A 14,783-nucleotide genomic window follows, 5' to 3' on the forward strand; every position below is an offset into this window, starting at 1 on the left:
ATGGTAAATTTATGATTTAATCACAAAGCAAAACAAACTACTTAAATGACCATTTGATGACAATAAGTGTGAAAATAAATCTGACACTAATACCAATCATAAAATCATAACTGTTTTTATCAAAGTAAGCAAAAGGGCTGGGGAGATAGCTCAGTTGGTAGAGTGCTCACCTCACAAGCACAAGACTCTGAGTTCAATCCCCAGCACCGCAAAAAAAAGAAAAAAAAAAGAATTAATCAAAGTAAGCAAAATAACCAAAATTATCTAGGTAAAACTTTCTAAATTAGTTTTGCTTGAATGTTGCCTTTTTGTTTTGTTTTATTTTTAAGACATAGATGACTACCCAATTCTGAAGACTACTGTAGAGAATACTTCTATCTTCTGGGACAATTCAGAGATAAAGATCTATAAAAGAAACAACTGAGAAATTAATTTAATATGCTTAAGTCAAATGCTTCTAGATTGAAAGGACATAATAAAAGGGGAAAAACACAACGATGTGTGATTTTGTTTTTAAATGATGACAGATTAACAAGCAGAAGGTAGGGACAATGAAGAGAATGTAACTGGCGAGTAAAAGTAGCTAGACGTCATTTCTGACAGCCTTAAGACTACAGTCCAAAGGACTTGCATTTCAGTATGCTCTGATAATGTACTCTAGATGGTTACCTCCTCTGGCTTACAGAATAATCCAGAATTTTCCATAGATGTATAATCCTGCTTAACAAAGGCTGTGACCTATTATACACACACATTTTTTTAGGGAAATATATGTATATAGCTTTATCTATACACACACATATACATACGTGTATATATAGATTTATACAAATGTATAAATAAACATAATACTTTTCAGTCTTTCCATTAACAAGGCAAGTTCACATTCAGCAAAAGTGCCACCACATCCCATATACACATCTCTGTACAGATATACACAAAAGGGTCTGTTTTTACCCTTCAATCAGGGGGAATTTATTCTAGCAAATTCCATTAACCAGCAACTGAAGGGAGAAATGGCACCAATACAAACTCCCTTCTTTCATTTGCATGCATATGTACAAGAAATGCAGATTTTTAAAATCCAAAAGCAAGAGTGAATGGAACTGGGAGATGCTATAAGAATAAAGGTACAACCGTAAAAGAACAACATATAAAGCTTTCCTAGGTCTTAACTATATCTAAGATGAAGTCAATGAAGTTTCAAAGAGGAATACAAATGCAGATAGGCTATCAGAAGTTGTTTTGATATATCTCAAAGCACATGATTTTTTAATATTAAAAATAAATGTGACTGGAACACTTAATAACTCTAATTTTACCATTTTAGACCACCAGACATTCCAGTGAAGAGTGTATAGCAAAATGATAATTAAAACTCAAAGGAATGTTTTTTAATCCCACATGAATCTGGTGAAAGTCAAGGGTGGCATAATCTTTCCTACAGCCAAAATATAGGAGAAGGGGCCCTCTGACTTCCTAACTAATGGCAAACTAAATAATTTCTTTAAAAAATGTTTGGAAATAACTGAATCACCCCAGCTTTAAAATATGCATGGTGAAATGATCCCAACAACTCCCCTTCAAAAAATGATTCTTTATAAAAGGCCTTAATTTTTAACATCATCATGAAAAGATGAGCAATAATATTTTATTACCAGAATATTAAGAAATCTATTATTAACATAAAAGAGGTTCAACAGATGTCTGGTCCCATCACCCCACTGGATATACACAGCTCCTATCTGGGTCTGTCTATCTGTCTCTCCCTCTCTTGCTTTTATGTTCAAAAGTGAGAGGCTGGTCTTAGAATCTGCTGTTTCTCATGTCACTTAAAAAACATAAGTTAATCCAAAAGTTAAAATAAAATGCACATGATATCAGAGCTAGCCTTTTAACATAATATAACATAGTGAAGAATTTGGTATATTTATACAACAGAGACAATGAGAAAGTTAACTCTAATACCCTCAACTAAATAAATCATATTTCTACAATACATTCAGTTACCTTTCTCTATTTGTACATTAGCACACATTCATCTCTCTCACACACGTGCCCCAATGAATATTTTTGCATGTGTGTAAAAACAGACATATACATGCACACAAGTAATTTAATTCTATTTTTAAGTCACAGTGGGAATTCCTTAGTGAGGAGGGATAAAAAAGTTCCTGAATAAGACACTGAGAACATCTAGACTTATTATTTTCTCTATTTTACTTCCCAACTTACAGAATAAACTGTAAATTAAAGAATAAATCCATAGGAAATAAAAGAGGTCTTAAAAACTTAGTTTACAAATTCCAGCTACAGTAGTTGGAGTTTTACTTGATCTATGTATTTCTATTTACCCTGTAACTAAGCTTCTAGCCATCTTAACTGTAAACCACAGATCATTTACTAAAGAACATTATTCTCAACAGTTCTATGAACAATAATAAATGGTTTAAAGGTGTCCTACGCTTTGAGGCCCCAGGATATCCTTTTTATTTTATATATCTGCAAGGTAGCAAAGGATAGCTATACACCTTGACACGGCAGAGATCCAGTGTAAAAAGGTGCTTCACTCGTTTGTTTTGTCCAAAAAAAAAAAAAAAAAAAAAAAAAAAAAGCTTATATAATTTTTTAGCTATTAAACACATAGGCAACATAATTCATTACACTCAATACAGCTTTAGTATAAAACTTATAATTTATGAGGTGATGTTAATAGCATAAATTAATATACCTTTTCTCTTAAAATCTACAATAAGTATTCTGAAAGCTCATGGGGGAAGGAAATTTTTAAATAAAAGTTTTAAAGCTGTGCATGATGGGAAAGGATTCTTATGCTGAAGCTGAGATGAGAGCCTGAAGTAGAAAGGAAAGAAGTCCTAGGCGAGACACCGTGCGTGCGCTACTAAACCACATTTTCTCTTTCTTGCGCTCTCTTCAATGATGAGTCACCTTTAGTTTCTTTTAAAATTGTTTTCTTATTTTTAAAAACTGTCCTAATTTCCACAAGGAATCCCTGAGACATACTCAATACTATACAGTGAAAAGAATTGTCACTGTTGAGAGGAACTGATTCAACCCTTCCAGACAGATGAAAACAATGTCAGCAAGTGTCAAGCTTTTCTTCATTTCAACACTAATCCGTTGGAGCCAACTGTACCTTAATGATGCAGATTGGAGTCAGTTCAGGGCAAATCAGTCTATTCCCCAAGTAAAAGCAAAGGCGTGACATTTAGCTGCATTGGAGCCTTCTGCACTGCGTGTTGAAAAGTTTTCCATGGGGAACTTTGGGTGCATATAGAGCTTACTTCAGTGGTCCCCAGCTTAAGAAAAACAAACAAACAAAAACAACAATAACAACAACAACGACAAAAAAAAAAAAAAACAAGCGAAAGAAGAGGATTCTATTACTCTTCAGCCAAGATCAGTACAGCGTACGTGTGCACGTGCATACTTTAGTACTAGGGATGGGCGGAGACAAGCAGGCAGAAGGGAGGGAGGAAAGCGGTGCTGCACAACACTGCTTCCTACGAGTTCAGATTTCTCTCTAATGGGACTATGTCAGACTAAGCTTTAGATCACCCAGAACTCTGCTCTTCAAGCTACCCAAACATTCCTGACATTCAGGAACTTGGAGTAAAGAAAGTCCCACCAAATTTGCTCTCTGAAATGACTTGTCTTTTCTAAATTCTGTATCAAAGCACAGAAAGAAAAGTTACCAAAATACAAGAACTGGAGTAAAAAAAAGAAAAAGCTTTCTAAATTTAACCCACATTGCAACTTTAATTATGCTGGTTATCAAAGAGACACAATTTATATATGCTTGTATTTTCCTTCCTAACTCACTGGTCAAGGGAAAATCCTTAACAGATATCAATACATGTTCTTCACAGATATTTTATTTAAAATGTTACTTTAATTTACAAAATATGATTTTGGCTCACTCTAGAATATGATATAGGAAAACTTATAAAGGCCAAGATATTAGGAAATCATCAAATTGTTTCACTTTTTATAGAACACCAGTAAAGATTCAGTTATTTTCAACTTATCTAGGGGGGAAAAATAGATGTTCATTCTTGAATGAATATCTACACGTGTGTACACATATGTATACACATGGACATATACGAATGTGTATGTGTGTGTGTGTGCACATATCTCCCCCAGTAATACACTTTTTTTCAGGAAAAAAAAAATTTAGGACAATGTAGGTTTTGATGATAAAGCAGATTCAAATGAAGTATGACCAAATTTTCTTCCAAGAAATCCTCTAAATTGCCTCATTAAACTGGAGAGTTTGGTTGACCATTTAGCAGACCACTGTATTCAATTATTCTCTATATGACAGATTAAGAATAGAATTTAATAGAATTTTAAAAGAAGACTAAAAAGGATGAAGGAACTAAAAACTACACACCTAAAATTTTTAATAAATTTTAAACCATTAAATAATTAGTGTTAATATCTTCATCTTTTTGAGATATCAATCCACAACAACGTTTTGAACTGAATTTTTTTAAAAAGCAATAACCTGATACAGATATTGCTGATGAAGCTGATCGACCATCACCAGCACCCTCATGGTGTAAGGGCACAGAAAGGATCCCAGGCAGGATCAGTGAACCAATAGCAAGGGATTTATGCATTGTGTGCTCGAATTCTAATGTCAATTTATAAAAAGTCCACACTATAGGTCAATGGAAATGGAAATGTAACTTCTCTCATGTAGGATGAAACTTGGATGGCAGGGGCACCTTTGTGTAGCATTGACACAGTTTCCTTCCTGCTCCAAGAACTGCCTTTGCCACTGTGGATTGTAATCATGTTTTGAGGATAAGTCCTGATAAGGAAAAGGTTTAGTGTTAGTCAGAAACGATGATCCCTAACTTCAGCTGAGAGATTGGGCTTATTTAAGAAATAAATCTTATAAATAGTATTTGGCAAAGATAAAGTATTAGCTTTCTTTAATCTTAAACCACTAAAGACAGTAACACCAATTTTAAAGAAAATAAAATAAAAATTCACTTTGCAACTTGATCTCCATACCTACTATTTGCTTCTCATTATATTATAATCTCATAGAGGGACACTAGACACAGCACACTGCCTGCCAACATGAAATTGCTCAGGAAGTCATTTATAAAGTAGGCATATTACACACGGTAGGTTTACTACAGAAAATAATCCTTTGCTGTGTAAGCTATGTGACAATAATTAGAAAATTTTTCCATTGCATAGTCTGTCACTTGGTGGGTGAAGTGTGATTGCTATTCACTATCCTGAATTGTTTACTAGCTACATAACCTACCGAGATAGGAACATTGCTAAGCCATTTTTACACAGGAAAAAAAAACAACATCTTAAGTACTTTTATTAAAATAATATTAACAGTTTAAAGGAGAGAAAGCCCATCTTTTCTTCAGATGCTATAGATCACAGTCATGAGTATTAGATCCTCAGATCACAGAACGTATCCATTAACTGCAGCAACTTCGAAAAGTAAATCACAGTAACACATCTAACTGGCCTTTGTAAATGGTCCCAAAGAACTGCAGAAACAGAGTGAACCTTCTTTGTCGTCTCTCATACATTGAATGCTAGAATAAAAGCTAGTTTCTACCTAATTAGGACCTTATATAAGATTTGTTTTTGATTCCAGTATTGCCTTATAACACAAATGTTATTTTAAAAGACACTAATTTTCATATTTCTGGAGTAAAAGACACTTCATTCTCTTTTTTGCATATTAATAGCAAACCTACTACTAATAGGACTAGAACTCTGAAAACTAGAAGCAAAACATCATGGATATCTCTGGGCTTATAGATGTTCTTCTCTCTTCCAAAAAGGGATTCACAAGCAACAGCAAAGCAAACTGCAAGCTTGGATATTTGTTTTGAAGTAGATGCAAAGAGGAAAAGTTTGTTTTTGCTAATTATTCAACCCTATACTGGTACTTTCTAAAAGTGCCCTTTCCTCAGCTATCATGGCGGGCATCTAAAGTGAATTTCCTCAACGTTTTTGGTGTGAAGCTGTAACTGGCAACATTCCTGATCATTTCATGCCTCCCAACTAGAAAGCAGAGAAGGGCTTTTAAATGCACATAAAACAGAAAATTGCAAACAATAAAATGTGCAACTTACTGCAAACTCAGTTTTGATAACTGAAGATTTTTATGCAGCTAACACGAGGGACAAATAGCCAGAAATAGTTCAAATCACCTAACCATGACTGCCCTTCGCTGTCAATGCAGGGCTAACAGAAAGTCCATGTGCTACTCTGCTACGACCTTTAATTAGTACACAATGGAGACAAAACAAAATTGCTGGGAATTCAGTGTTACCTAGTGATGACGACAATGGGATGTGAAAATAGCACAGCAAACTAAAGGACAGGAGCAGAGGTAACTACTCATTATTTCGCTACAGTGCACTAAAGTAAAAAGCTACTGACACAGGTTCACAGGTGAGAAATACTCAAATTATCTGTTCTCACCCCTCAGCATAGAAATTTATGGTGATACCAAATATAATTTTGCTTTGAGACATAATTTATAATTTAGAAATTTCTCAATCTGCAAAAAAGGCAAAGCTATTAAAAATAAACTTTCCAATCAATTAACATGATTTAAAAAAAAGTAAATATATTACATACATATTTTTGGCCCCCAAAGAAACTTCAATAAATACAAAATAGGGCATATCATGATTCCATACAGTCATGTGACATTTCCCCTCCATAATCCCAGGCACGTGGTATCTGCATAATGCCTGCTGATCACCATCATTCCTTTAAAAAGCAGAGAATGAAAAGCTTCCAAAAGAAGGGACTGGTTAGAACTAGCATGGCATAAAGAGAATACATATAGGAAATAGGAAAATACATCCAAATTTTTACCTATTAGAAAGGAATCAAGATCAAATATTCCCTGACAAATGAATTATTGTACCACTTCACTAATAGATATGTTCTCTCTGCTCATCTTTTAAAATATAAATATATGTAAATTAGACTGGACTCAGGTATAAATAGCCAATGGTATCTTAAGGGACAGTGAAACTTCTCAGCAAAAGTGGAGTAGAAATGCTTTAAAATCTAGCTCCACCCTTCTCTGGGGCAGGGGGCAGGGAAGGCAGGCAAGAAGAAACCTCACATATTCATTTCATAGTCACCAACTTACTAAACTATCCAACATGATTTTTTACCCTAAAACCCTGGTACTTTAAAAGAATTTCCCAAAACTATTTCCAAATTTACTTAAACCTAAGTACTTAAATTATTTTAAAAGTACCAAATGCAGGTAAAATGTCTAATTTCCATATTCTGCTTTGAAAGAAATTTTAAAATGTGTATCCTTCAGTTATTACACATCACTTCACAACTGGTACACTGATTCTACAAGTGTCTTCAACATTTTACAAATCTTACCAAAGAATCACTACTGTAAACATGAAAAATTCAAAAGCAAAAGATGGATCGAGGAGTTCACAGATTTCGTCTTTCAAATCTATCTGACCTATCCTGCTTTTTCGCATCAAGATATTTTCTTCAATGGCATCTTGCGAAAGTGTCCCACGAGTAAGGGGTTTAAAACAAGTGCAGGTCTGAAAAGGCAAAGTGGCCTCAGCAGCCCGGCAGTCACTTGAGGCCAGTCTTGCTTGACAGCCCCCATCACTGATGTGAATTCAGCTTTTTGTGGCTCTCTTCTTCATGGGCTAACTTTCAGCAGAAAAGGGTTGTGCTATTCACATGGGCAGACCACCCCCCCTCCCTATTCAGGAAACTTCAGTTAACTCAGTGGGACAGAATCATCAACCTTACTAGGATGTGAGATGTATAAAGGAGAAAAGAGCCTTATTACATGGGTAAAAAAAAAAAAAATTAACAAACCAATGGAATAGCTACTTCCTGCACTGCACAAAACACACACATGGGTGCACACACACTCACAGGTGGTCAAAAGACAATTTTTTTCTTTTTTAACCATGATCACAATTAGGAATGGCATCCTGGCCTCTGGGTGGTGTTTGGCAGTTGGTGCTGAGTCAGAGCCTCGACCTGCCTCCACACACCACTGGTTATCTCCTACACAGGAACTCACTTAATAGGATCATTCTATTTAGAACCACCTTTGTAAAAACCTGGCTATAGAATGGAAAGCACTGATCTGAATACTAGGAAATAGTAAAGGGCACTGGTAATCTGAGGTATCTTCCACTTCTAGGGCTTGCTGCTAAAAATCGATCCTATCCAGTCAATGTGCTGAACCACCAAGGAAACCACCAGGGCCGAGTGGACCTGCCAGGAGGGAATGAGCACCAGTGCTAAGGAGCACACGTGAACACTGAAGCAAGGTCCACTGCCTGGCTACTGTTGAACTGGGAAGGGGGTGCCCCTCTAATTCCCATCTGCTATTTTTAAGTCTTCTTTAGGAAAAGAGGAAAGGGAAGCTAAAGAGGAAACAAAGATAGAAAACACCGGGTTCCCCACCTGCCTGCAAACACACAGACACGCTCAGTTAGGGGAGGGAAAGGGAGAAGATGCATTATTGGTACTTGTAGCTGTGGCACCTGTTACTGTGAAGCCTGTAGGAGGGGCTATAGAGCTGTGGCTGGGCTGCAGGTCCTTAGGAATGCCACTGTGAGAACTCAGCTGGTGGCCGAAGGCTGCGCTGAACTGAGGGAGTTGCTGCTTGGGAGAGGTGGAGGCCATTAGTTCAGCAGAAGGCCCCATGCCACTGAAGCTGGTCTGCGGTAACCCCGGAAGCACACTGGAGCTGCTGGGGGTCACGGTGGCGAAGGCAGGCTGTGTGGTCTCTGAGTTCGAAGTGGTGGGTGGCGTGGATAGGGAAGTGGAAAGAAGATGTCCATCTGCGCCAAGAAGGTTGCTAAATGGAGAGGGATCTCCAAGGTTGACAGGGAGATTACCCCAGTGAGTTCTAGGGTTTACCACTCCTCCAAGTGGCACCTCAAGTTGGTTTGGGAGCAAGTGCTGCGCCATGATGGGCATCTCTGCTGAAAAGGTAGCTGCCATATTATCACCAGAGTAAGATGTTGTGTGGGGAGAGGTGATATGGTCACTATAGGGAGACGGCACGTGCTCACTATCATAATGGCTTCCATGGGGCGAGGAGTGTGAATGATCACTGCTGTATTGCTGTCGTGAGGTGATTAGGTCGTCTGCCTTGCTCAGCAGCTGGGCAGGATGTGGCCTCTGGGAGGCATGGCTGCCATCATGAAGTCCATGAAACTGTCCTGGGAAGGCTCTCTCCCCAAGTGCACTCTGGCTCATCAGAGTGGCAGAAGTAAGGCCAACGTTGGCTGGGGCAGAGAACTGCCCCTGGATCTGCCCTGCCAGGGGTGTAGGTGGGTTAGACAAGGTAGCAGAACGGAGCAGGTTCTCATCCAGCTCTAGACTAGAAAAATTATCATGTACTATACGCCCATTTAATAGCTCCCCTAAGTCCGTGTTTACTTCTCGGCTCAAGGACTGGATTCCTGAAGCTCCAGTACCTGTGGAGAACACCCCTATTCCTCTATCTGACAACTCCTGGACTGGTACACCGTCTGACTGGGTAAGTACCCCAATGGTACTCAGGCACTCGAGAGAAGTTACGGCCTGCAGGGCCCGTTCAAGCTCCTCAGCCTCTTCGGTCGTCGGGAGGAGGTCTCCATTCTTTCCTGAATCAACAAAAGCCATTGAGAATCAGTAGGTCTCATACCTGATCTATACCACAGCATTCATATATTTAAATTATTCAAAGAGAGTCCCTTTGGAAAGGGAAGCTTCTAAGAACTGGATTGGAAGGAAAAAGTGAACTATTAATCTGCAGGATGGGTCTGAAAAGTCAGCTGCCCCAGGAATTGAATCATCTTCTATTTACAATGCTCTCAAAAGCCACCTTATTGGATGTTCAATTCCTAGGAACTCTAAGTATTACCAATTTTAAAATCTTATAACCATTTGGTTTTACATGTTTTTAATCTAAATTTATATTTATGTCTTTAACACAGAAAACACAGCTGCAGGGGGCTCGAGTTGTGGCTCAGTGGTAGAGCACTTGCCTAGCACGTAAGAGGCACTGGGTTCAATTCTCAGCATCACATATCAATAAGTAAATAAAATAAAGGTCTGTCAACAACTAATTAAAAAAAATATATAAATATATATATAAAAAGAAAAGAAAACAGAGGCTGCAGAGAGCCTGTGCCCCCTGCCTTGCCCATGCCTAGCTTCTTCCAGCTGGAGGGCAGATGGAAGACAATAACATGGAAGCTCATGCATACATTTCAGCACACACTAAGCACTCAGTTCATTTGGGGGGGTTTAAAAATGCTTTTGCCTTATTCCCTAATCTCTCCCCCTCATTCCTTTTCCATTTCTAGTTGATTTTCATTAAATGGAAGCCCATGAACACAATTTGATTCACTTTTCAATTTTAAAAATCTATTATTAGGAACTTGATTTGTCCCATGAAAATATTCAGGCTTTAGTTGGGGGGGTCGGGGATCCTAATAGCATAAAAGTTTCCCCTGAAAGCACTGGGCAATTGGTGGCATTAAGCAAACTTTGTTTTGGAAGAGTTCACTTTAATTGAATTACAGGGTGGGATATTAAAATTAGGGAAAGTTCTAAAAGACTTCAATAAACTTGTGATTTAAATGTCTGTGTTCAAAAAATAAAGTACAATTATTCATTTTAAAGGAATGAAGTTATAAATCCAGCTATGTATAAATCTACTAAACCTAAAATATGGCTAAACAAATTACATATTCTCCATTTCTGAAAAGGATTAAAAACTTTGTCAATTATTTTTTGCCTACAGTGAAAAAATATTTTACGTGAGGAAAATTTCAGACACATCTCAAAAACTATTCCCCTTCTTATAAAACTCATTTTCTCAAATCAGTTTCTTTAATTAAAGCATTGACCATACCTTCAAAAAAATCAAAATCTTGCAAGTCATCAGGTAGCCGTGGCAGGACGTCTGAAAAGTCCTCCTGGTTCAATTCCAAATCGTGTGGAATGTCGGTGATCTCGTTGGCAATGTCATCCGGCAACTCGTCAGCACTCAGCTCTGGCGTGGATGGGCTCCTGGGAAGAGAGGGCATTTGGTCCCAGCACTCCCCCTCTACCTTCACACCAGTGTCAGCAACTCAAATCTACTCCACATAGGAAGAGGCTAATGTCTATACTTATTTATATGTATATAAACATTATATATATACACACTTTATATATAGATATATGAAAATATATATGTATTGAATATATATATTACATATATATATATGTTCAATACAAATCCTAACATAAAATGTCTCCAGGTTCCCTACTTTGTGAGAAGGAAATCAAAGCAGACACACTGCAAAAAGATACACCTCACCATATACAGTAACATATTTCTGCAACCTTTACCCATGATTGAGACAAAAGAATTATTACTAGCTAATATTTTTACTTCAGATTAGTAGAATGAATCACAATTAGGTATCAAGTATGTCTTAATACTTTTTAGAATTTAAAATCTGGTCAAAATAATAATTTTAAAAATCAAGTTAATAGCTAGGCATGGTAACCCACACCTATAATCCTAGTCAGTCAGGAGGCTGAGTTAAGAGGATTGCAAGTTCAAGCCTGGGCAATTTAGCAAGACCCTATGAAAAATAAAAAGTTTACAAAAAAGAGCTAGGGATGTAACTGCATGGTAGAGTGACTGCTGGGCAAGCATGATCCACTGTGTTCGACCCACAGTACAAAAAAGAGAAACACGTAGAACTAAATTGTTTAGCCGAAACAGAGGCTCCTGTTGACTGGTCAAAATGCCTGTATTTGCCAAAATTAATAACGTGTCATAATTCTGATGAAATATTTCTGACCTATATGGAATTTCTTTCTGTTAAAAAATCTAAGGGCTGGGGCTGGGAGCACTTGCCTCACACATGTGAGGCACTAAGTTCAATCCTCAGTACCACATAAATAAATAAAGATATGTGTTCATCTACAAATAAAAAATAGTTTTAAAAAAATCTGAATATTGGGCTGGGATGTAGCTCAGTGGCAAAGTGTTTGCCTTGCATTTGCAAAGCCCTGAGTTTGATTCCCAGTTCCAAAAAAGAAAAAAAGAAAAATCTGAGTATATAATTCTCAATTTCAGCATCTGCTCTCCTTGCTATAATCTAAAGCTTTGATATTGGTAAAATGTATACTCCAAACCCAATCAGATATTGCTAAAATATATACCCAAATATGGCCAGGCTGAGGCTGGGGCTGGGGCTGGAGCCGGAGCTCAATGGTAGAGCACTTGCCTAGAATGCACCACACACAGAAAAAGTAGAGGCTGATATACTGAATGGCTCTGTAGTTCAGTGCCAACATGATGATAATCACAGAAAAACAGATGTTCTGAGAACATTCAGGAAACAGAAAAAGCAAATCCTGACCACCACTCACCGAATCTGAGAGGCCTCCACTGGCAGTGAGACGCTGGTGGGCATGCTGAGGTTCCCCTGGGGGACTGCTGGGGGGATGGGCTTCTGGGGTCGACGAGGTCCACGCCTTCTCTTCTTCTTATGTTTTTTGGTAAGTGCAGGAGGCTTGGTTTTTTTCCTGGGTTTCCTCTGCTGCTGGTGCTGAACTTTACGGGAGTTATCTCCTCTCAAGAAATTATCCTTTGAAATGAGCAAAAAAGAATTTTTTAAAAACTGCGACTACCCACTGATCAACCCAGTCCTCCTGGTGTGTTTCTCTACAGTAGGGTGACTACAGACAATAACAGTCTGTACATTTCAAAAAACTAGAGTAATGACTGATTGGATGCTTTTATCATAAAGAAATGATAAATGTTTGAGGAGATGGTTTAACCTGACTTACACATTGTACAATGTAAACATGTATCACGCTATCCCACTATCATAAAATTTTTGATGTTCACATGTGCCAGTTAAAATAAATTTAATATTTTAAAAAATTGAGATTATCTGGAAAAAATTTAACAATTATCTTTAAAAAGCTTGAAATTCTTAATATTCTATATAATGCCTAAAGTAAACTACATGCCTATATAATTATTTAATCCATATCAATTCAACATATATACATATTTCATCGCACATTTAAAGATACTCGGTAAATATAAGAAAAAATTTGTGTTCTACATTTGTGTTATTGTATGTAAAAACACAGATAAAAATCTATATAAATACAATACAAAGAACATTCAGTAATGACAAGGTAAACACCTCTTATGGATATACAAAAGAAACAATAATTATTTTAGGTTTCTGAGATTAAAGGGTAAGTAGACTTTTAAATGGAGGGGTAAAAGAGAAGATCATTCTTGCCTGAAGGAAATAGCATAAACAAGAGAAAAAGTACAGCAAATAACTGGGTATGACCATGGATGAAATACAAAAGTAAGCTATACGAAGTTTTGGAATCAGAGCACGTATGACTTTGAGTATCCTGTTAAAGATTTTAAACTTTTACTTAACAGGCAATGAAGAGTTTTGTTTTTTTTTTTTCTTTCCCCAGTACTCGAGATAAGAACCCAGGGCCTTAAGCTCTACCAAGCTACACCGCCAGCCCCTAGACAGAATGACAGCTCCCCCCACGTGGTGGGGATGAAGGGAATATAAAACTCGGAGTGTCTCTAAGGTTTTTGGTTTGGGTGACTATTAGATGATGATACCACCAGTTAATACAGAGAGCCCAGCAGAATAAGCAGATTCAGAAAAGACATTAAGAAATTCAGTTTGGCTTACACACAGTCTGAGATACACAAAGGTCTAGAGGGCTATGGGGAAACTACCTGGTGCACAGGAATAAAGGGACAGGGACACAGACCTGGAAATTCATGACTCAGTCAAGACCCTTAAAATAATTTACATGGGTAGGGAGACGTAGCTACATAAAACTGCTGAAATTAAGTAAGTAGGCAAGGGGGTGAGAGCCTGCAAGGACAAAAGAGAAACTGATGATATAACTAGTTTTCTTAAGTTAATAACATTAACTCTATCATCTGTCCACCATCTGTTACAGACTAGAAATCTGTTTCATACCAAACTCATGTTGAATCCTAATCCCCCAACATGATAGCTTTAGGAGGTGGGATTTCAATCACAAGGGTAGAGCCCTCATAAATGGAATTAGTGCCCTTACATGTGAGGCCTCAGAAAGCTGACTCTCTTTCCACATACAATGAGGCGGTCAGGGTACAATCCAGAAGAGAACCCGACCAGAACCCAACTATGCTAGCACCATCCAGAACTGACACATTTCTGTTGAGTACAAGCTACTTTGTCTTTCGGTACTTTCTTACAGTCGCCATAATTAACATCATATTTCATCAATTCAAAAATGTCATTTTAATATCTCTGTAATTGGGAAGTGTCATGAATGCTGGCATCTTACATGAGCTGCCAACTAGGTAATGTTCATTACAGTTGGCCCTCCCTATACACACTCAACAGTGGCTATACTTCTTTGTACTGGCATTATTTGAATTAGTGTATGCAGTGCTGGTACAACTCGTGTAGGAAAAAGTTTTGTGTATGCAAAGAGTAGGAGAATATAAAATTGTTGGAGAAGCAAATATTCAATATTAAAGAACTTACTACAACTCTTATTTGTTTTTCAAAGGAAAAATGAAGTGATAAAGGTAAATAACCACCAAGTGGATGATGGTACATTATAGCTGAAGTGTGTACAAAATAGCACCTTTCACATATCAAATAATCAGCTAAAACCAGGAATGACATATAACATAAAAATCCAAGTCTGAC

At 37.4% G+C, this 14,783-nt stretch overlaps 1 protein-coding gene across 1 annotated transcript in view; it reads right to left on the reverse strand.

Annotated features, from left to right (window-relative positions):
• Positions 1-305: 305 nt before the first annotated feature.
• The window catches only part of INO80D (INO80 complex subunit D), a 54,725-nt gene continuing 40,247 nt past the window's right edge, over positions 306-14,783 (reverse strand). Inside the window, 3 exon segments of the mRNA XM_079130571.1 lie at positions 306-9,680; positions 10,937-11,094; positions 12,454-12,671. Coding sequence (XP_078986697.1) covers positions 8,515-9,680; positions 10,937-11,094; positions 12,454-12,671 — 1,542 coding nt within the window. The 3' untranslated portion in view covers positions 306-8,514.

The sequence above is a fragment of the Sciurus vulgaris genome (assembly GCF_902686455.1).
Source record: "Sciurus vulgaris genome assembly, chromosome: 3".
Lineage (NCBI taxonomy): Eukaryota > Metazoa > Chordata > Mammalia > Rodentia > Sciuridae > Sciurus > Sciurus vulgaris.